The sequence below is a fragment of the Coenobita brevimanus genome, chromosome 50 (genome assembly GCF_032717465.1).
Source record: "Coenobita brevimanus isolate Jiangsu-jjx chromosome 50, ASM3271746v2, whole genome shotgun sequence".
NCBI classification, from domain to species: Eukaryota; Metazoa; Arthropoda; class Malacostraca; order Decapoda; family Coenobitidae; genus Coenobita; species Coenobita brevimanus.
The window spans coordinates 43,972,600-43,996,508 of record NC_137003.1 but is presented as its reverse complement, the minus strand read 5'-3'; the positions used below and the strand labels follow the sequence as shown (position 1 = coordinate 43,996,508).

The window sequence follows — 23,909 nt, the reverse complement described above, 5'->3', positions numbered from 1 at the left end:
CTCGTAATGGTGGAAATATAACTGCTGAATTGATCATAAAGTTACGTAAACGTGCGGTGGCAAGAAGAAGAAGAAGAAGATGTTGATGATGATGATGATGATGATGATGATGGGGAGGAGGAGGAGGAGGAGGAGGAGGAGGAAGAGGAGGAGAAGGAAGAAGAAGAAGAAGAAGAAGATAGTAACTGAGAAAAAGATAAAAGGACTGAGGTGACGGAGTATTATTATGAAGAATGTTTGTGTCGTGAGATGAGGGGCAATAAACTAGTGTACAGTAATTAGTGGAAAAACCGAGAGCAAGGCAGGCTTCAGATCCCAGACACTCTGTTTATAACAATGCAATTAAATTTTCGATTAAGAATGATGTATGAATGATAAATAAAAGAAAAATGAACTAAAAGTTTGTCGGACGGGTTACGACGATAATGATGATGATGATGGTGATGATAATGGTGGCCAGCTTGGTGCTTACTAAACACCAAAAACTTAATATTATTTCATTCATTTAAGGTCATTTATGAGTACTTACCTAATATATATCTGGCTTTCTCGTCCCAGCCGTCCATGTCATTTATTTATTCGTTTATTATCAAGATGCTTTTGTCTACTTCATTCATCCATTAGTGCATCATTCACTCTTTCATTAAATAACCAGAAAACACTTCAGTTTTGTGGTAAGTGGGGGCGCTCACCATCCACTCACTCAATGTAGTGCTGCTCTCGGGTGTCTGTCCTGTCCTCTCCTCCATCCTTCTTTCCTTCCATCTTCTTCTATCTTTCTTTCCTTCATTCTTTCCTTGTCCTTCTGCCTACGAGTGACTTTACACTCCCTCTTCTGTCTTACTTTCCTTCATTCTTTCCTCTTTCTTCTGCCTATGGGTGACTCTACACTGAGTGACAAGCCAAATGGTTTCCTGTACACCGGGAAACTATTTACTAGGCTGGGTGGTAACCATATAACCAAATTTTGGCGCCTGGTGGTTTAGTGGGTAATTATTGTGCTCCAATCGGATTGAGCCGGTGAAGGTTTATATCCTTGGGGTGGCTGGGGTTTATTGCTCACGTAGTGCCACTCAGGGATGAGTGAGGTTTGTCACTCTTATCTTAAATGTCAGGACCAACTGCCTAGCCCAGGGCTCCTACGTTCCTCCTGGGGCAACGTAGGATTGGATGATGGATGGATGGAACACTTCAGTTAATATAATTCATTCATGCATTATTCGCTCAGCCATCAGTGCCATATACATTCAAACATTACTCAACTAACTTATCGTGTTATCTAATTTATCATTCCAGGCCTACCTGTTGAGGCACATCTATATCATTCACTATATCCTTCAATTAACCTCTTCATTACTAGGGGTTATTCTCAAGTCGTACTGAAATCGTCGGGGTGGTAACGAGAATTAAATCATTTGCTGGTAGCAGGAATAAAAAAAAAAAAAAGTCTCTGTACTAATTGGGGTGATAAATAGGTCACAGTTATTCACTCAATCACCCCATTAGACCATCAACCACTCACTCAGCAGGTAACAGTCACAACAGCATTCAGAATTAAGTCACAAAGGCTGGCATTGAGCAAAGCAGTTTTTCATTTATTCTTCCTCACTCCTTTTACTGATTCATTATAATACATCAATTGTTCGCGTTTCAGCACCATCATATGATTTACAGGTGCAACAGAACTACTGGAATTGATCTATTTATCCATCCATCTCCTGACTCCTCATCTTAGGAGGCGGCAGCCTTTACAAAGGAACCTCCAGGCAGCTCTGTCCTTACTTAGGAACGAATTTTCCTTGATAAACCGTCCTCCCTCATATACTCCTTTATGCACAACTAGCTTACCTGTTGATGTCTAGTGAAGACGTTATCTTCTTCTACCTCCTCGACCTCTAATACCTCTTATACTTCTTTATTTAATCTTCTCTTAACACACAAACTCCTGTGACTCAATCAGCTTCATAAAATCATCTGGCATTAGGTAGAATACAATACTAGAGTTACCCAACCATCACTGGGTTAATGGTACCATATAAACACGCTCAGGCTTCTGTGGCCTGTATTCTTTTTGGTTAAGGAAGCTCCCTAACACCTTTTCCTAGGCGATTTATTTTGTTTATTGCACCTTACTGTTCTCTTCTGTTACATGAATCCTTCCATTATCGCCATATTCTGCATAAACAAATTACAAAAGGATATTAACCAGCCATTTCCAAAAGTAAATCGGAAGTTGTTAAGGCCTATGACTCATACTCAGGTGAACACTATGCCATGGCGTCAGGTGAAGCAGATTTGTGACGACCATGTTATTGTGGTTCCAAGTTCATCCTAACATAAACCCCGTGAACTGCAGACTAAAGTTGCCCTTCTACTGCAGGCAACCATCCTCCCTTCTGGGGACAGGGAGAAAGCTGAGGGAAGCTTCTGTGCTCCATGCGTGGGCTAACTGGGTGCATCACTTTCATAATACTTCTACTCAGTCTCTCACTTTCGCTCCCTCTATTTTTTTTTTTTTTAAACAGAAGATGAACAGGGGAAGGGAAAAAATCTACAGCTTACATCAGATTACAGGTGTCCATTATCCATTTACAATGGAAGTGGTATACTGAACCACGGTGTGAGAGACTAACTATGGTGAGTTGAAAATGAAATTAAATGCATGGCAATTTATAAGAAAAAAATGTATAATTCCCGTACATGCTAAACTTTCAACAGGATTACATATAACAAATCACTTCATTCAGCACACACACACACACACACACACACACACACACACACACACACACCATAGCATGGTAACTAGGCTATAATTGATCTCAAACAATAATTAATAATAAAAAAAATACTAAGTGTGGCAAACAAGGATGACTAAAACCACAATGGCCACAGACAGGAAGAATTGATGTGGATGAGAAAAAATAAAATCACGCCACGTTGGGATTTCACCACAAAAAAAAAAAAAGAGGGAAAAAATAAAAATAATATGTATTTATAATCGACAGGACCAAGCGAGTCATAACAATGGGCTGAGAAAAAAATAACTTCATTGTGACGTCACCGCGTTTTCTGAACAGCGAGGGTCATATATCGACAAACTTTCATCCAACACCAATAAACAAGAAACAACCAAGCATCCATTTTTTTTTTTTTTATATTAACCACCAGCAAGTCTGATTCACCAAATTTAATGGAAGAATATATATTGCTGTTTCGTGGTACATGGGCAGAAAAAAACGCATCAAATTAGAAAATCTAGTGGTGGTTGGCAATGATGGAGATGTTCCGTGTTATATAAATCCAGAAGCTGAGGAATCCCCAGTGTGTCTGTGACCTACTCTGCTTCTTGTCACACCAACATGGTAAGATTTGGGGTTGACAATTTAAAGAAAAACCAAGAATGCAATAAAAATACAAATCTATGACAATAATTAATATGAATAACTATATTACTACTGCATACAACTGCTAACATATGTAGAGATCCGAGGAATATTTAATAATGCAAGGTAACGGACCTGCAGGGTGATTCATAGGTGTTAATAGGGTATAATTATGGAGAAAACAAAAGTATTAAGAGTATATATTAAGATACGTTACAGGTACGTCACTTAATTGGTACAAATAAATATAATAATGTATAGGTAATTATTCTTTACTGAGCATCGTAGGTGAAAAAAGTCATATTAACAGCCATTCTACAGCTCAAATGCATATCAGGATCCACCTCCCCCCCCAAAAAAAAAAAACAGCAATATTCAAGATTTCAGAATGATATCTGCTGCATTTATTTTGCGTGTTGGTCGACAATGAAGCAAAAATAATGATAATATTTCTCATCCTGATGCTTCTCTTTCCTCAGCACGCATTGTTTTTCCTCTTTCATTTCCGGGTGTTAAATCTATTGTCAATCATTAAATTGTCAAAGCAGGTAAAAGCAGTAGGATTAAGTTAAGCGACTTAATTAATCCTGGAATATATATATGAATGAAAGAGGGTGACAATAATAATTTTTTTTTATACATATACTGCATATCTAACGTCGAACAGAGGGCATAAATACTGATCCACTCATCACGATAAATGCCAGGACGTGATCAAAAGCTTACGAAACCCATAAAGGCAATCATAGGATCCCAGCAAATGTGTGAGATTAATTGGTTACAGTTTCGTAACTGTCAGATTATAAAATGTAGCGACATCATCTGCAATTGTTCTTCCGTGACCCAGCAATGGTATTTTCAGGTCAGTTGTGGCCAACTGGTTAACGATTAATTCTGGATGCAGACCAGTAACCTTTCTCCCGATCTTGCGATGGATTAAGGTATCTGAACCAACCAACCATTCAGTCAGTCAATGAATCAATCAATCAATCAGTCGAAAAATTAACCTCTCACGGGGAACTCCGTTGTTCTCCAACTGTTCTGGTTTTCTGTTTCTGGATTTCACCACACGATTTTATTTAGTTACAGATTTCATGTGGGTCTACCGATGCAAAAAGAGGTTAATGGTGCTTATTTCTAAATCATTCATTGCCAAACGTCTTTTCTTATATGTACAACTTTCTGATGGCTGGCAGAAGTGAATATAAAAGACGTCTTTGTCAAGACTGGGTTGACGGGTTGATGTGTGTGTGCCTATCCTCCTGCAGAAGTTGGTGTTTGCCTCCCTGGTTCTCCTCCTCGGGGTGTGTTGCCTAGCCGAGCCTGGTGGCCATGGCGGCGGCGGCGGCGGACATGGCGGTGGCGGCTATGGTGGCGGCGGAGGAGTTGGCGCGGGAGCTGGGCATGGAGGCAGCGGCTTTGGTGGAGCCGGCTTCTCCACAGGTCTAGGAGGTGGCTATGGCGGCGGTGGCGGTGGACATGGTGGTGGAGGTGGCGGTGGATATGGTGGTGGTGGCGGTGTGGGTGCCGGTGCTGGCCATGGTGGGAGCGGATTTGGTGGAGCTGGATTCTCTACCGGTCTTGGAGGAGGCTATGGAGGCGGTGGACATGGCGGTGGCGGTGGTGGTTATGGCGGTGGTGGCGGTCATGGCGGTGGTGGTGGTTATGGAGGCGGTGTGGGTGCAGGGGCAGGACATACCGGCGGATATGGCGGATTTATTGGCGGCGGAAGCTTCTCCACCAGTCTGGGAGGCGGCCATGGTGGCGGCTATGGCGGTGGTGGCGGTTATGGCGGTGGTGGCGGTCATGGTGGGGGTGGCGGTTATGGAGGCGGTGTGGGTGCAGGCGCAGGACATATCGGCGGATATGGCGGGTTTACTGGCGGCGGAAGCTTCTCCACCAGTCTGGGAGGCGGCCATGGTGGCGGCTATGGCGGTGGTAAGGGCCACGGAAAATAAAAATCGCACAACGGCAACGAAAAAAAAAAAAAAAAAACTAACTTCAACCAGCCAAAAGAACCGTCCTGTACATACTAAGGTAATGTAATAACACAACCACAAAGCTAACGCTATTCCAGTGTCGGGAACTGTCGCGGCCTCAGGCGAATAAACCTTTAATAATGTAATACTGCATTTTATTATCCAGGAACTACGCTACTCCATCTTCTACATCCCATACACTCACCTCTTCACACCCTTCAGGCTACTCAAGACACCTACACACAGCCACTCCCTACATCCTACACTCCCATCCTTCCACACACCTTATATCCTACACCTCCACCTCTCCACACTCTACATTCTTCCACACACCCATCCCATTACACCTCCAACACTACACTTCCCTTACACATCCTAGCATCCATCACTCCCACTCCACCACAGTCTACCGTATGCTTCTACACACCACCATACTGTATATTCCACATCCTTCCACATCCCAGTCCCTTTATAACCTACACCCCCACCCCTCCACACCCAAAACACCCTCTCCTCCACACACAGCTCCACTCCACACCCTTCACTTAAAAATTCATTAAACAGTCCACCAGTCATTCACTAATCCACCCATTCATCCACTCACCCACACATTCATCCACTCATCCACATATTCAATCACTAATCCTTCACTCATTCACCAATTCATCCATCCACTCATTCCCTAGTTCACCGACTCATTCACTAATTTCATTCATCCATTAAACCACCTATTCACACATCCATCCTACACTAAGCCACTCATTGTACCACTAATCCACCTATCCATCCACTAATCCACTAGTTCATTTATTAATCCACCCACGCAATAAATTCACCTCTCATCCACAAAATCAACTAGCTACTAATCCACTATGCCAGCCATTCATTCACCAGTGTACTCATTCATCCATTAATCCACACATTCATTCATTAACTCATCCATTAATCCACCCACTCGTCTATAAATCCACTCATTCATTTATTTACTCAACCATTCACCCACCAATCCACCCAAATATCCACTAATGAATCTACTGAACCATTAATCCACCCATCAATCCACCTACTCAGTGATCAACCACCCATTTATCCACTCACTCAATGACTAATCCTTCCATTAATCCACTTACTCTACGACTTATCCACCATTAATCCAATGACTCAAAGCCAAATCCATCCATTCATGCACCCGTCCACTTACTTAGCTTGTCTTCCACCCATTCATCCACCAATCCACTCCTTCATCCATCCTCCTCCACCCACACAACCTTCCACTCAGTCCACAAGTCACGCCAAATAATTTCTCCACTCACTGTCAACTTTTCATTATTCTCGGCCAAATCATAGAGAGAGAGAGAGAGAGAGAGAGAGAGAGAGAGAGAGAGAGAGAGAGAGAGAGAGAATCATTATGAAACAATGCCAATGTTAATTAAAGTCGTGATGAACATACAGAACTTGAGCATAAAAAAATGTGAATTTTGTTTTGAAATTGCGTGAGTGTTTAAACTGGGGGTCGTTAGGCAAACAATGGCTCCAAAGACTCGTGATAGATTACTGTTACACCAGCCATCTCGTAGCGAAAGAGGGGGGTTATGTTTTGCTCGACGTGTGTGTGTGTGTGTGTGTGTGTGTGTGTGTGTGTGTGTGTGTGTGTGACCAGACTAAGACAATTCGGTTTGGGACTACAACGACATCCAATGGGTTAACCTACAGATTTTGAGAATAACTGATCAAAGGTCAGGGTCACATGGGTACGTCAAAGTTTCATCTAATAAAGTCAGTGTATACAGCTGTTTTTCGATTCAGACCAGACTATGTGGAATGGTTGAGGGTAACGCAAAAACCAAGAGGTTGGACTCTGACAACAATCAAACGTCAACAATCCAACGTCAAAGTCACAGGGCAAAGTGAAATTTCGACCCATATTTCTGTGAGTAAAGAAAAAAATTATATATAATAATTTTTACCTGGGTTGGACCTAGATTGATGGGAGGTTGAAGATTAGCCAAAGGATCGACACTGATTTTGAAACAAGTATGTCAAGGAGGAAGGGCACATATCAAGCTCAACTTAAGCATTTTTTATCCAACTGACATCAATCTTTGTGGAAGGATTCAGGGTCATACAAGGAAGAATGGATTCTATTATGAGAACAATCAGGTCAAGGTCACAGGGGAAGGTTAAAAGTCCAGTTCTGAGGTAATGTCACCTAATACGTTTAAAATTTGGACTAAACCTGGAGGAAGGGTTCAGAATGGGACTTTGAGAGCAATCGATCGAGGGTCAAGGTCACAGACGAGGCCAAATGTTGAACTGCTTGAGAGTTTCCTCTTCTCATTGTTGTTACTACGATGATAATGATGATATTATTATTAGGAACATTTCTAATAATAATAATAATAATATATTATTATTATTATTATTATTATTATTATTATTATTACTATCATTATTATTATTATTATTATTATTATTATTATTATTATTATTATTATTTATTATTATTATTATTATTATTAATTATCATTATTATTATTATTATTATTATTATAATAAATTATTATTATTATTATTATTATTATTATTATTATTATTATTATTACTACTACTACTACTACTACTACTACTACTGCTATTGCTTTTATTATGCAACGAATATTAAATACAAATCTTTCACCTTAGCTTGACCCTAAGTTTTGTAGTTTTGTAGCATATTCACGTAGCCCAGTGGCAGAAAAAGGCAATGACACAGCTCAACAGTCTCTGTAATGCACTTTTTCGTGACTAGCATCATATTGTAGCGTTAATCAAGTGTCACAAATTAGCATTCTGGATGGAGATGGCAATTTTAGGTCAAGATAAAGTAAAAAGACACTACTACTGATACTACTGATACATATACCTGAACTCGTAAACTCTCTCATTATTTTCCCGTAGAGGCGTAAAAACAGACATTTAGCGCCAAAAAAATGCAACGAAAAATCCCCATCTCCCAACGAAACCAAAAGCGAAATCACACACACACACACACACACACACACACACATACATATCTCGCAGTCACGGTGCTCTACAAAAGTGCGTTGCGTGCGTCTGCCTCAACGATTCACCTAACCTTCACTTCATATTGCATGGTGGATTTCTGTGAACTCCTGTGATTGCAGCTTATTTAATCTTCGGTCTGCCTCTGTATGTATGTGTCTGTCTGTCTGTTTGTCGATCCGTCTGTGTGTGTGTGTGTGTGTGTGTGTGTGTGTGTGTGTGTGTGTGTGTGTGTGTGTGTCGCTGCTTATCTGTCTGTCTGCGTGCTGGTGTCTGTCTGTCTGTCTGTCTGTCTGTCTCCCCTCCTCTCTCTCTATCTCTCTCTCTCTCTCTCATAAGGCGAAGTCATCACCCCGAGCAGAGCATTCTACCACTATACCACCAGATTTCTTTTTTACAAGCGATTAATATTAACTCGGCAGCTGTTCACCTTCTTGGCCTTCGAGTATTTAGAATTACGGTACTTTTTATATCATCTGCAATATTCAATAAATGGGATGATAAGCTAAAAAAAAATTATAGTTGATTTTTTAAAGAACCGACTCATTCTTCTTCATTTTCAACTTCTAAATCATCATCAGTATTGTCTTCTTCTTTTTTCTCTTCTTCTTCAAATTTTCTTCTTCTTCCTCTTCTTCAACTTTTCTTCTTCTTCTTCTTCACCATCGTCATCATCATCATCATCATCATCATATTATTATTATTATTATTATTATCATTATTTTTTTTTAATATTTTTCTTCTACTTCCTCTTCTTCTTCAGCTTCTTCATCTCCAACTCCTTCATCTTCTTCTTCTTTGTCTTTCTCTTTACTTTCCAACTACATCGAGACTCCTAAACCCTGAGTATATCAAGGGTGGGCCCGTCGGTTAAGGAAGCTCCCTAATACCTCTTCCTAATCGATTTATTCCGCATAATTCACCTCGCTGTCCTCTTTTGTGGTAGTTAAATCATTCTAATATCTCCATACCCTTCATAAATAACGAAGAAAATTATGTTCATAACCCGTATCCAAAAATAAATCACTAAGGAACAGGTGCTAGGGAGACTCCTTGAGAAACGGGAATACGGGTCCAAAGATACTCAAGTCGTTCCTTCATCATATACAACATTGAGCAAATATTTACCGACAGTTCTTTGCTCGCCATTTGTCGTACCTTCCATAGCTCTCACTTCATCCTAAACGAGAGTATCCGTCCTTCCTTCCTTCCTTCTCATATTCTTTTGCTGTATGATTCCTATTGTTGTCACGTATAACTTCTTAATGCAACACTTTACACTGCCACAGATTGTCTATGAACTTTTGCTCATACCTGTACCATTGCACCATTCTACCTTACTCACAATTCCCCTCTTCTCATTCTTCAACTGTTTACGTATTTGCTAACTATTATTCATTCTTCTCTGAATTCACTGTTCCTGTATTTCCTAACCTTGCTTTTCCTATGCGCATCAGATATCAAAGCAAAAATAACTATTGCTATCGTTATTATTATTATTATTATTATTATTATTATTATTATTATTATTATTATCATTATAATAATAATAATAATAATAATAATAATAATAATAATAATAATAATTATTATTATTGTTGTTGTTGTTGTTGCTGCTGCTGTTCCCTCTACTATAAAAGAACTTCACTCTGCACAGTCACAGATTAATGCTCTCCAAATGTCTGCTTTTGGTCACTTAATGTGCTGTCATGTGCATATTTGAAAATAAGCAAAATCAAAAGACGGCAGAAGAGGAAGAGTAAGAGTAATTGGAAGAAGAGGAGGAGGAGGAGGAGGAGGAGGAGAAGTAACATGTGGAAAGAAGCTAAGGAGAACAAGGAAAAGAGGAAAGGAGAAAACAGAAGAGGTTGGAAGCTGGTGACAAGGAAGTGGAGGTGGATGAGGGAGGACAGAAAGCAATAAAGGTGATAATGATGATGATGATGGGACAGGAAAATTTAAAAAGGAGGAGGATCAGGAGCAGGCGATAATGAAGACAGGTGACGAGGTAAACGGTGGGGAGAGAGAGAGAGAGAGAGAGAGAGAGAGAGAGAGAGAGAGAGAGAGAGAGAGAGAGAGAGGAGTGCTGTAGAATCTGCATTGTGGCGAAGAGGCCCATTTACCGCAAGAACAGCAGTTTGATAATCTTAGGTTCATCATCGGAACAAGATCAAGTAAAAAAAAAGTTACGTATCTATATAAAAAAATCACTGAAACTCTAAATGGTAAAATAATGAAGCGATACCAACGTCAAGTGCTCTGAAATAAACTGACACACACACACACACACACACACACACACACACACACACACACACACACACACACACACACACACACACACAAACATACGTGCGCGTGCGCAACTTTCTATCTGCGTCTCTATATCCACCTATCTATTTATCTATTTGTGTCAATCTATCTATCTATCTATATCTATCTATGAGATGATTGACAAAAAAAAAAAAAAATCCGTTCTTTTACAACTCATCATTATTCCATGCCTACAGTCCAAGTCACCCTGCCTCATGCAATCCTTCACTTTAACATTTTACCACCATTCTCATCGCATTCTTTCCCTCCTCCGTCAATTCTGTTCTCGTCTGTTAACACAATCAAAAAATACAGTGCACGGGTCAGGGGCTCTCAACCACAGAACCTCCCCTCAATCACTGCACGCAAGAACACGTGTGAATATTAGAACATTCTGTGCATAACGGGGATTGAAAGAGCACAGAACAAAATCAGAGAAGAGCTGACAGTCGAACAAACACAGGAATCGTCATAAACAAGAAAAAAACAGAAGCTCAGTGAGTCAAACAAGCCAACGAGAAGTCACAAGGAAGAACAAAAGCAAAGGAGCAATGGCATCCAAACAATCACAGCGTAGACGTCATAAGCTTTTCCTTTCACTGCGATGACAAGCTTTTCACCAAACGATTTTATTGAACGATTTTACTGACCTCTTCTAGCCTAAGGGTGGCCTATAATTATCTAATCCCGCCAGAGGACAAGTCTTCCCTAAGCTTAATAAAACCGTCTGGATATAACAGAACAATTAAAACTAGCGCAGGCAAGCACAATAAATGGTGACAGACATCTAGTAAATACCAGTCCATTACACCATACATAGATCGAGTTTTTACCTTATCCTGTGACCTTGACCTCTGACTGGTTGTTCTCAAAATCGAATCCCTTCATCCTTGGCTTTGCCTTCACCCTTCCCCCAAGTCTGGTTTAAGTTGGATAAAACTTTTCTCACTTTGCGAAGTAATCATGACCTTTGACCTACTGTTCTAAAAAACGACATATTAACCCCTTGGTTGACCAAGTTTGGTTAAAATCGGATCAAAACTCTGAAAATACTAATGCATTACAAGTTGGTCTCTTTTGTACTTATACAAAAACAAGCACAAAATAGGTAAATAAGTATGCAGGTAGGTAAAGAAGAAAAAGAAGAAGAAAAAGAAGAAGAAGAAGAAGAAGAAGAAGAAGAAGAAGAAGAAGAAGAAGGAGGAGGAGGAGGAGGAGGAGGAAAATGGGGTGGATCTGGGTCGCAGGTGAGAAAACAGAGAGAGCATGCATGAGTTGTGATTTGAGGGTCACAGTAGGTAAAGGAGGGGGAAGTGAGGAAAAGTGGAGGGGAAGAGAGGAAAGATGGAAGAGAAGGAGGAAAGGTGGGGGGATGGAGGGGGAACGGACTGGGGTGGAGGGGGGGAAAGTTTGGGAGTGGAGAGAGGAAACGCTGGGGAGGGAGGAAGGGATGATGGGGGATGGAGAAATGAAAGGTGGGGGTGGAAAGAAGGATGGAGGGGAATGGAGTGGAGAGGAAAGGCTGGGGTTGAGGGAAGAGAGATGGGGTGGAGGGAAATAGGAAAGGGACCTGGAGGGAAGGGACCTGGAGGGAGGGGAGATGGGGAGAGGGGAGAAAAGGAGAGGGAAGAGATGCAGAGAAAAAGGTGCAAAAAAAACATAAGTAAGTAAATAAAAAATTAGAAGAAAGGACGCGTGAATGGAAAGAGTGAGGGGAATGAAGAGAAGGAGGGGGGAAGGAGAGGAAGGGAGGGAGAAGAGCGGCAAAGGAAGTAGATGAAGAGGAGAATGAATGAAGGCGGAGGGGAGGGGGGGGGAGAAAAAGATATAGAAGGACAAAACATATGATAAAAAGGCTGGAAACTTGAGCCCAGGAACCGAAAGGAATGATGATGAAGAATACAAAAGGAATGAGGGAAGAAAAATTGGAAAATAAGATTAAAATAGGGGAAGGATGAGAGAGGAGGAAATAAAGAGAGAAGGAGAAGCGAAGAAGAAAATGGTGAAAAGCGGAAGGAGGTATAAAGAAGGAAGATGATAGTAGAGGAAGACAGGATGCGAACGAGGCAATGTGGAGGAGGAGGAGGGAAGGAGAGGGAGCATAGGGTGGGGGAGGGGAGAACATCGAAAGTAATGAAAGAAGGACAAGAGAAAAGTAATGAAAAGAGGAGATGATGGAGAGAAACTGGGAGAAAGAGAGGTAGGGAAGATAGGAATGAAGGAATAGACGAAGTAAGAATACGAAAGGGAAAGTAGATGATGATGGAGGGAATATTAAAGACGTAGGAGGTAATGAGAACAGTTATAAGAAATAAGAACTGAAAGACACAGAGAGATATAGAAAAAAAAAATCTTATTGAAAAAGATAACCAAGAAGAAAGGAGAGAAAAAGATAGTCGAGAAAACTAGGGGAAAGAAGAGAAACGAAGGAAACTAAGGAATGAGGTAAAAGAAAAAATGATAATGAAGGACAGAACAATTGAAGGAGAAACACTGAGAGAAGATTTGAAAGAATGGATGAAGGTGAGAAGCAAGGACACAAAAAATGGTAAATAAGACGCAAGGGAAGAGAGAGAGAGAGAGAGAGAGAGAGAGAGAGAGAGAGAGAGAGAGAGAGAGAGAGAGAGAGAGAGAGAGAGAGAGAGCAATTTAGCAGCAAGAGTAAAAAATGCAAAGTATATAGCTAGTAGAAAGTTCAAGGTCAATGGAAAAGGAGGGGTTGGGGAGGGGAAGAGGGCAATTGAGAGGGGAGGGGAAGGAGTGTGGAGGGATGGAAGTGGGAAAAAGCAGCCGTGAATGGCAGGGAGAGGGGAGGGGACAAAGAGACCTGCGGTGAGTGGGGGCAGAGGATGGAGGAGGGAGGGGGTAGGGGAAGTGTGGGGAAGAGGGAGGGACAAGGAAGAGGAATGAGCCAAGAAATGAAGGAAGAAGAACAGAAAGATAGGGAGAGGAAGCAGAGCACAGCAGAAGTGTGTACAAAGGCAAAAGCGTAAACAGTAACGTAACATGATGGAGTGAAAGTGGTCATAAAACCTAAGTGGACATACAGCTGATATGAAAAGACAAGAGTAGGGCTACTGCATCTACAAAAGCAAGACAAGAAGAGACTACCTTCACAGACCTGCAGCGAAACTATGTATCAGTCGATGCAACAAATGACGTCATATCAACTAGCTGAAAATTTCAAGCTGAGCAACGTCGTTTTTCATATGAAAGTTGTTAGAATGCCTCCTTACGTCCGAAGCTGAAAATCGCCTAGCAGCCATTTGATGCATCAGCTGGCGCAGCACGTGACATGTTAAATCAACTCAAAATTTCAAGCTAAGCAACTTTGAATTTCAAACGAAAATCCCTCAGTACTCTCCAAGACCAGATTCAGTATTCGAACTTTCCTTGAAAAAGAAAAAAAAAATATGAAAATCGCCTAACAGCTGATGCGTCAGCTGACACAAGAGACAAGTTAAATCAACTCATAATTTCAAGCTGAGCAATTTTGTATTTCATAAGAAAAAAGCTCAGAGCTCTCCAAGAGCAGGTATTAGAACTTTCCTTGAAGGAGAGAAAAAGAGAGAGAAAAATAAAATCCCCAGGTGTACCACTTATAAACCTGTAGGCTTCGCCGCAGGTAAAAGTAAGAGTGAGAGGATGATTTTCATATAACCTGTGAATGTTGACAAGTGAAGTGTCAGAAGTGGAGGAGTAGGAAAAGGACAAAAGCAAGCTATGACTTATACCTATCGATTACAGGAGTCACTGAGACAGACAATATATATTTTTTAAGATTCAGTTTTCCCGTAGACTACGAACCACAATCGTTATGTCCTGGTTCCCAACTGCACTGCTTGACGAAAAAGGACGATGAGGGAAGCAAACTGAAATTGGGTAAAGACATACAGTAATATATAGCCTATGTGCAAGTGTGGGTGTAAGACTGCTGATTGAATATAGGAACAGCAGTATGTGTAGTAATAGTTCCAGCCCCAAGCACATCTGAATGTGAATGCTGTGCACTGCAGATCATACTTTTAGAGGATATGGATAGCGTTGAGGGACATGCGTATAACCAGGTTGCTCCAACACCCAGTCATATTGGTGCCACCACGTGAAGACAACCCTCTCCAACACTGCAGTTGCAGTACTGGTAGGCAACAGAAATGTGCAGAAATACAGATGTGAAACCAAGAACACAACAGATGAGCAGGGTATGGGTTGAGATGCTGTGGTAGGAGTCAGATTAAGAGAGATCGATAAAAAATGGAAAAAGGATAAATGAAAATACTACATGCCTCCGTGCATTGTCTCCAGTTTCATTGTCACCATCCTAATCCTTCTACGTATCTTACCAAATTTTACATAAATTAACCTACCGGTAATGAAAATATTTATATTTGACGTAGCGCTATTTAACAAATAAACAATTAACTTTATTTCCTACCGGTAATTGCACTGTTTAGTGTATACGGTAGATAGCTAGAGGGGCACTCAGTGGAGCTCATCTCTCCGACAAAGGTAACGTACCGGTAATTTCCAAACAACCGTTCATATGGGTTACGTTTTCTCATCATTGATTAGGGTTTCACAGAAAGTGTTTTCCGGATCCAGAATCCGTAATGCGATCCGGATCGGTCCCAAAAGTTAATCAAGTGTTTCCTGGGACATGGACAATCTATCCACCAAATCTGGTCAAAAATCTCTTTTAGTTTTTGAGTAATCCTGCTAACAGACAAACAAACAAACAAAAAGCGGTCCCAAAAGATAATCGATTCTTCTAAATCTCTCTTTTAGTTTCTAAGTAATCCTGCATGCAAACAAGCAAACAAACAGGAGTGAAAACATACTCTCCTTGTCGGAGAGAATTAACTTTATTTCTTACCAAGAGGATAAGGTGAAGTAAGATCTAGAAACAAAAGAGAATGCTCTGAAAATTATGGAACAGTATGCCCAGGGAAAGAGGAACGCGATTTTCGCAACTTCACGTTTCACAAGGAACGAATGTTTTTAAGTTCTTAGGTATGACTTTTAAGATTTTTTTTGCACTATATATATGATCACAAGCACTAAAAACAAAAACAAAAAGTTCATATTCTTTACGTTTTCAGCAACCTCAGAATCAAAGAAAGGTGAAGGGTGAAAACTCAGTTGAAATCAGGTCCCACACAACCAAACGGGCTACAACATTCTTAAATAGTGATCGTTTGCACAAACTACAATGCTAAAGTACACGATAATCATGCAAAACTATGGTCAATCAAAGGCGAAGGCCGAACTTGGGGGAGTGTTAGGTAGAGTGGAAATGAGGAAAGGAGAACGTGGAATATGAAGGCTGAAGAGGGGGTGGTGAAGGTTGGAGATGAAAATTAATGAAAAAGATGATGACGTTGCGTGTAAGGAAAAGAAATGAGGGTGGAGGTAGTGGGCAGCAGATCAACCCTATCAATCCACAGACGTTATTTTCTTTCTTATTCCTACAATTTCAAGACGTTCTCCCTCTCTACAAAGACGATGATGATGATGATGATAACTGGAGAGGTTAGATATAGATTTCATTAACCTCTTCTCTGCAGTACTAGGACACTGATCATGATAGGAAGGGGAGACTTCTTGAACCTAGAGTTATAGTCTTCATTAGCTTCTTCCCTATTAGATTTGGAAGAATGGATAAAAGGTGAGAAGTGAGAAGGGCACAAAAAATGGTAGCCTAAATACGAGAGAGAGAGAGAGAGAGAGAGAGAGAGAGAGAGAGAGAGAGAGAGAGAGAGAGAGAGAGAGAGAGAGAGAGAGAGAGAGAGAGAGAGAGAGAGAGAGAGAGAGAGAGAGAGAGAATGGGTAGCAATAAGAGAAACTAAGCAATTGGCAAGGAGAGGGGGGGGGGAATGAAGAGATAGGAAGGTCAGAGGGAGGGAGGGCGGTGTGGGGTGAGGGGAGGGGGTATGAGGGTGTGTTTGTGTGTGAGCTGGTGGGTGTGAGTGCAGTATATAAGGCCAGCCAGGCCCCTCTTCCTCACTCACAGTTCCTACTACACAGCCATGGTGAGCATCTCTTTACACACACACACACACACACACACACACACACACACACACACACACACACACACACACACACATCCTCAACTCCAAACACATTATCCACACATACAGACACATGCCCATACATACGAGTACCGGTAATATGCCATTCTTCGTAGGCCCCACGTATAGATGTTACATTTTCCAACCTACATGCAAACAGACCTTCAAGTGGCAAGCAACACACACACACACACACACACACACACACACACACACACACACACACACACACACACACACACACACACACCTCTCACACCCACACCCACACCCACACCCACACCCACACCCACACCCACCCACACACACACCCACACCCACACACCCACACCCCTCCCACACCCACACCCACACCCACACCCACACCCCTCCCAACTAAATTACAACACGGCCTCAGCCACCCAAATAACGGCGTCCAAAGGCCAACAAAACAATGGGCACTCGAAGAAAACCCGCCCAAGATACCGCAACTCGGCCCTTCTTAAAATTAACTTTCCTTTTGTGTCTAGTGTCTCCACTGCCTCTCTCATGGTCACTTGAATTTTCTTCCAATTAACCCCAGACGATTTCCTTAAGGGGTTACTGGAGGCGGTAAAATTCTCTAGTTGGAAAAGTCCCCCCTTAGGCTGAGGAAAACCGCCGGGAGACAGAAAGAAAATGGAAAAGACGAACTCGAGGTGAATGAGTTGGGCGATTTCCTTTTCTTATCTGCAACGAGAGAGAGAGAGAGAGAGAGAGAGAGAGAGAGATTTAAGTTGACGGAACAGATTACCTCGTCCCGTTTTCGTTTTTGTTCTTCACGAGTTTCATGTTATTTCCAATGTTCCTTTCGATACCACAATTGAATGAGTCGCCAAAATACATACCCTTGGGCAGAGATTGCGTGGATTCTTTCTTTCTTTTTATCATTTTTTTTTTAAGTTACAGTACATTTCAGAGGTGTGTGTGTGTGTGTGTGTGTGTGTGTGTGTGTGTGTGTGTGTGTGTGTGTGTGTGTGTGTGTGTGTGTGTGTGTGTGTGTGTGTGTGTGTGTGTGTGTGTGTTTAACTACTAGAAGTTTTGGCTACTGTGGTGTAAGATGATACTGCATGAATATTTAATCGTTTTCACTTTGTCAGATCTTACTAATTCAACCCCTTAGCGCACACACACACACACACACACACACACACACACACACACACACACACACACACACACACACACAAAACTCAAGCTATGTATACGAGGCTAAATGTGTCTTAAAATGTAAAAATGTGTTCAGTCGCCAAGGAAACACACTGGTGGTTCCATCATCTATATATTTCTCAATGAACACGAGAGAGAGAGAGAGAGAGAGAGAGAGAGAGAGAGAGAGAGAGAGAGAGAGAGAGAGAGAACCACCGACCCTGCGTAACTATGTCATATATTCAGAAATCATCGCTGAGCAGGAGGGGGGAGGGGGGTGCAAGATTAACCCTTCCAGTTGTATCATGCATTTTCCATTATTTTATTGCAATCTCTAGACGACCTTCTTCAGCTTTAAACTATACTTTTTCCTTTTTGCATCAACATCATAGGGAACGGCGCTGATGGCCTAGATTACGGTATGTTCAGCTAGATCTGGCGTTTAGTGGAAATTTTGGGTGGGAAAGAGACACAGGTTTGCACTTGAATTCTTTATTTTCTTTAAACGGGTGAGGTTAGATACACTTTTCATTAACCTTTCCAGTTCGAGAGCCCTTTTTGAAGTTGTATAAAATAGTCAGTAAGCGGCAAAACTGAAAACAAAAAGTCTCCCCTAAGCTGAGAAAAACCGTCAGGAGGTGAAAATGAAAATGACGAACTCGAGGTGAATGGGTTGAGCGATTTCCTTTTCTTAGAGAGAGAGAGAGAGAGAGAGAGAGAGAGAGAGAGAGAGAGAGAGAGAGAGAGATTTCTATTGACGGAACAAAGATTACCACGTCTCGCTTTCGTTTTTGTTTTTCGCGTGTTTCATGTTATTACCAATGTTCCTTTCGATACCACAATTGAAGTAGGATCCAGAGGATTAAAAATAAATCTATGGATTAAAAAAGAATTAAAAATAAATCTATAAAACATGCGCATTCGTTGACAGTGTACCTGTGTCGTTTCAATCTGTCCGTCACCCCGTAATCATCATATGGTATCACTGTCAAAAGAACAACAACAATCGTAATGGCCAACAAAGGCGCTCACAGCTCAGGTATGGTCATTTTAAAGTCATTCAGGTCCCTCAAGTCCATTCTGGCCAAGTCACGGTCCGCTTCCTGCACCTCACTTCAGATGTTAGTATTCTTTTTTTTACATCCGTGCTGGTTTTTAGGTTCTTCACACCGTTTCAAGGCCGATCATATCACATCACGTCGAGTTACAACTTAGGTAAATTTATCACCATCCAGGCCACTTCAAACCCACTCATCCCGTTCATATACTTTCTGGTTTAGTAAAGTTAATTCAAGTTCTGCTAAACCCATTCCAGTGCAGACAGAACCACACAAGCCACACAAATTTACGTCAGCTCAGAGCCATTCACTGCTACTTAACTGCATTTATGTCTACTTAAGGTCATTCGTCTCCCTTACGTTATGCCGGTCTCATCAGGACATTTCATGTCCATTCACATCAGCTTCACTTATATTACATCGGATTAGGTTTCTTGGTTTCTTCATTTAGTCCATTTAATCTTTATATAGTTAGTTTATTGCACAGTCTCTCATCCGACTGAGTTTTTTTTTTGGCCTATCGGATCAATACAGGTCAGTATACATCTCTTCACGTCATGCCTTTGACGGCGTGTGCAGAGTATCAATCAGTCGCACAATAAGATCTAATACTTCATCTATTTTAAGATCATCCAGGTTACTACTTGCAGCCTTTATAAACGATACGACTTGAGGGTCCATTAGATCCGCTGATATCTAAGGAGATGGATTCAGGGCATGCTTATGAAGACACTTGCCAAAAATCTGCCCTATCAGTACAGTGCAATTACAGATATGACGACTCATGTTCTACAGGTACCGTCATGATTAATATTCTCTGGGCTTTCTGGCTACACAGACAATACTGTGATTACTTCAGTATAATAATGATATACAATTAAGGTCTGTTTTAAGGTCTGAACCAAAGATAAAATAAAGAGATCTGTTTCTCAGCCCATCATGACCTCCCTCTCATCTACATGGTCGCTCAGAGCTCATTTTAGCTAATGAGATAAAATCCAGTCCAGAGTGTATTGACCACGACGGTAAAGGCACCTCCATCAGTTTTATTTTAGGTCAGTGAAGATTGATTCGTTCGTGCTGTAGCTCTGCCTAGTTAAACATTGCTCTTGTGTATATTTGCTTTATTTTAAAAGCTTTAGGTTATGATGATGATGATAATGATGATAATGATGATCTATTCTATCTATTCTATTGCCAGACACCATAATCCCGTAAAGGGTGGCCATTTGACACTGAATTAGTTGTTTTACAGGGAGGGGCACCAACCCTCCACCAACTCACTTGTTGACACGTAGGGATGATGATGATGATGATAATTTTTCGAGTAGATTATCTATTACATATTCAACTTTTACATATATTGTTTTATTTATTTTCAGAAATTATTAACGTGTGCGGTGGTGCTGACCGCCGCCACCTTCGCCATGGCGGGAAGTCGCGGAGGCAGAGGTGGAGGAGGTGGAGGCTACGGTAGTGGCGGTGGCGGAGGAGGTGGATATGGTGGAGGAGGAGGTGGTGGTGGTGGATTTGGTGGAGGTGGAGGAGGATTTGGAGGTGGTGGTAGTGGAGGATATGGCGCAGGAGGAGGATTTGGTGGAGGTGGAGGAGGATTTGGAGGAGGCGGTGGTGGATACAGTGGAGGTGGAGGAGGATTCGGGGGAAGTGGTGGTGGTAAATATGGTGGAGGTGGAAGTGGAGGAGGTGGCGGTGGCGGCGGAGGCTACGGTGGTGGTGGTGGTGGTGGAGGGTACGGTGGAGCACCTGCAACTGCAACCATCAGCTTCAACCTTGGATCATTCAAAGGCGGGTCAGGTGGTGGATATGGAGGTGGTGGATCTGGAGGTGGTGGATCTGGAGGTGGAGGCTTTGGCGGAGGTGGCTTTGGCGGCAGTGGTGGCGGTGGCTATGGCAGCAGCGGGTCTGGGGGTGGCGGTTTCGGTGGCGGAGGCAGTTTCGGAGGTGGTGGCTATGGCAGCAGCGGGTCTGGGGGTGGCGGTTTCGGAGGTGGAGGCTCTAAAGGTGGAGGTTTTGGAGGTGGCAGTTTTAGTGGTGGAGGTTCCGGAGGTGGCAGCTTTGGTGGTAGCTATAGCAGCAGTGGCTCTGGAGGTGGTAGTTTTGGTGGTGGCTCCGGAGGTGGTGGCTTTGGTGGCGGCTACGGCAGCAGCGGCTTCGGAGGTGGTGGTTTTGGTGGTGGCTCCGGAGGTGGTGGTTTTGGCGGCGGCTACAGCAGTGGTGGCTCTGGAGGTGGCAGCTTTGGTGGCAGCTATAGCAGTGGTGGCTCTGGAGGTGGGGGCCTTGGTGGTGGCTCTGGAGGTGGCCGGTATGGAAGCTCCACAGGCGGAGGCTATGGAAAATAAGCACGTGAAGGTCAAGGAAAGAAAACCTGACCTCACTTGGCTTTACCCTGTTCTTAGTTTGGACTTGCTGACACCTTAACTTATTTTGAAACATCTTTTTCCGCAATAAAACTTTAAAGCTACACCTATTTCATCATCCCTCTGAATAGCCGCCATTTTTATTAGCTCGTTGTTTGCCACTCTTGGCGATGTGAAACAAGTATTTGCAAACTCAAAATGGTAATGCATAACACCTTGACCCTGGCTAGCACAGTTGTGTTGTTTATATGTCTTAAAGAAATGGGAGACGTGAATTATGATGTCGTAAGTCTTAACGGGGCCAGACGACCCGAGGAAGAGTTCACAGAATCGTCTGTTGGCCTCATAGTATGCAAAAGAGGCCAAAATATCAGGCTCCAGATAGAAACACGAAAAAAAGGAACAAGGCGTAGCATTTGAAATCACCAACCACCAAGGTGGTAATACCGAAGAATCTCGAAGAAAATCAGGCCTAATCACTAAACAGAATATGAGATAGGCTACACGATGAAGATAATCCAAGTACTTGTTCGAACATGAAACTGTGAAAGTAAAGAATTAGTCATATAATGATGTAGAGATAGCAATGAAAAATCTCATAACCTTGAATACGTTGATGACAGGGGACCTTAATGTAAAAGCAGGCATGTAAAACGGTATATGAGACTGAATTTTGGAGTGTGTAACAGAAATACAACGGGTAAAATGCAATTGGAGCTTGTAAAAAGGTACAGCCTTGGAGAGGTGAATGTTCTGTCCACAAGAAACTGGGAATATTGGACACGGAAAGGGCCAAATAGTAGAGTGAAGAATGTATATGCATCACGAAGCGTAAACGTAGGCAACGACCAGACTGATGAAAAGTCAGGAAACTCTAGTTCTTGGAAGTGAGAGAGAGAGGGAGGGTGAGGGGTGGACAGACTGACATGGAAGTAATAGTCAAACTCTTACATTGAGTTTGGTCGGTTTCTTAGTTCAACATTTTTAGTAGTAGTAGTAGTAGTAGTAGTTGTTCCCTAGGCAGTCTGGCCGAACAGCCCCGAGTCCCTTAGGAAGGCCATGGCCGAGACCGGGCTTTCCCACAGAGCTCTCAAAGAGTGTATGTTGTGTTGTTGGCGTAGGTGATTGTGTGCAATGCAGTCTTCCATAATGTGCTTAATAGTATGGGGTGCTGTGTTGCATCCTGGACAGGCATCAGCGACGGAGTCATCCAGCCTCTTCTGGTAGCTTAAGAGGGCTGGATGGTGCCCACATCTCAGCCTGGCCAGGTGGACCCTGTCCTCACGAGGAAGATAGGATTCAGAAGGGTGGATGTCAGGAGGCCGTGCATGCAGCTGTGTGTTGTCTTTAAGTGACTGAATGGAGCGTCGAGTGATCTGAGTGTGGATATGCTTCTGGAAGCTGGTCTGAGGTGGGCAAGGGGGGACAGATGACAGTATTTGTGTATGGTATCGTGTGCTGGGTGTTGTTTTGATGTTCCTTGGTGTGGGTAGATGTGCTGCCATGTACTGTAGTGGATGTTGTGGGTTTGTGGAGGCTGGAGCAAGAAACTGGGTGCCTCTCATGTCTAGGTGATCCTTGACTTTGAGGACTTTGGTTTCTTGATGTGGGTGGTCTGTGGGTGTAGCAGCTGTGCAGCCTGTGATTATTTTTATTATTTGCAGCTGATGGATTAAGAAGAAGACAACACAGCATAAATGAACAAAAGCTTCACCAGAATGGTAAACGAAACAGTTCTGGTTGTAGGAGGCATAGAGCTCCAAAATGGCAATGGCAAACGTTCAAAGACTGATAAACTCTTTCAAATAGGAACCAAGAACACCATGATGAGGACAAGGAGAGAGCACACAGCTGAACCCCCTTCCAAAAAAAAAAATATTAAGAAGAACAATTAAAATATCAGGTAGTTTAATAGGTGCTGAACTAAAGAAAATTTAAGGAATCAAGAAAGCCTGAAGACAAGTAAAAGAAAGTTTGGTAAAGGAAAAAAAACAGACATTTGACCAGAGGAACCCTAATACAGAAGTAACAAATTGCAGGAGGAAGTGATCGAAATAGACGAGGAATTTACTGCAAACCTCAAACTGACAACACTATGATCGAACAGATAGCTCTGCACAGAGAAAGATTGGGCACAGTGAATCCTAGATGTGGGGTAATGCAAGAAATGGTAACAATCGCACCACTGATTTTAATATGGATGTAGGTGACTTTACATTTAAGAGAACAGTAAATATATTTTTTAATGTTGATAAATCAAAGCAATACCCAGACCATTTTACTAAAAGTGTTATGCTGCTTCGCGAAAAAGACATTAAAAGCCTAAAAGCTACCATCCAAACAATACATCTCCATGTCGTGTATAAAATTTCTACAAAAATCAAACCAAACGAACTTGTCTAACATTGACACAAACCGGTTAAGAGAATCGGCCAGATATCTTGTTGCATATTCAACAGCGGACCAGATAAAAGTATCTAAGTGAGAAAACTTAAAGAAAAGAGAGCCTCTGTGT

At 42.1% G+C, this 23,909-nt stretch overlaps 1 protein-coding gene across 1 annotated transcript; it reads left to right on the top strand.

The window, feature by feature from the left end:
* The first annotated feature begins 5,033 nt into the window (after nt 1-5,033).
* LOC145399766 (uncharacterized) lies at nt 5,034-21,376 on the top strand. Its single transcript, XM_080272315.1, has 3 exons — nt 5,034-5,324; nt 20,399-21,056; nt 21,153-21,376. Exons 1-3 carry the CDS (start codon nt 5,034-5,036, stop codon nt 21,374-21,376), a joined length of 1,173 nt encoding a protein of 390 aa, XP_080128441.1.
* Nucleotides 21,377-23,909: the final 2,533 nt, after the last annotated feature.

Bases quoted from the DNA above. Each gene is read 5' to 3' on its own strand.
- LOC145399766 (XM_080272315.1), top strand. From the start codon at position 5,034: ATGGCGGTGGTGGTGGTTATGGAGGCGGTGTGGGTGCAGGGGCAGGAC. The intron at 5,325-20,398 runs GTAAGGGCCACG...ATTTATTTTCAG, and splicing joins TGGTGGCGGCTATGGCGGTG to AAATTATTAACGTGTGCGGT. The intron at 21,057-21,152 runs GCAGTTTTAGTG...GTGGCTCCGGAG, and splicing joins AGGTGGAGGTTTTGGAGGTG to GTGGTGGCTTTGGTGGCGGC.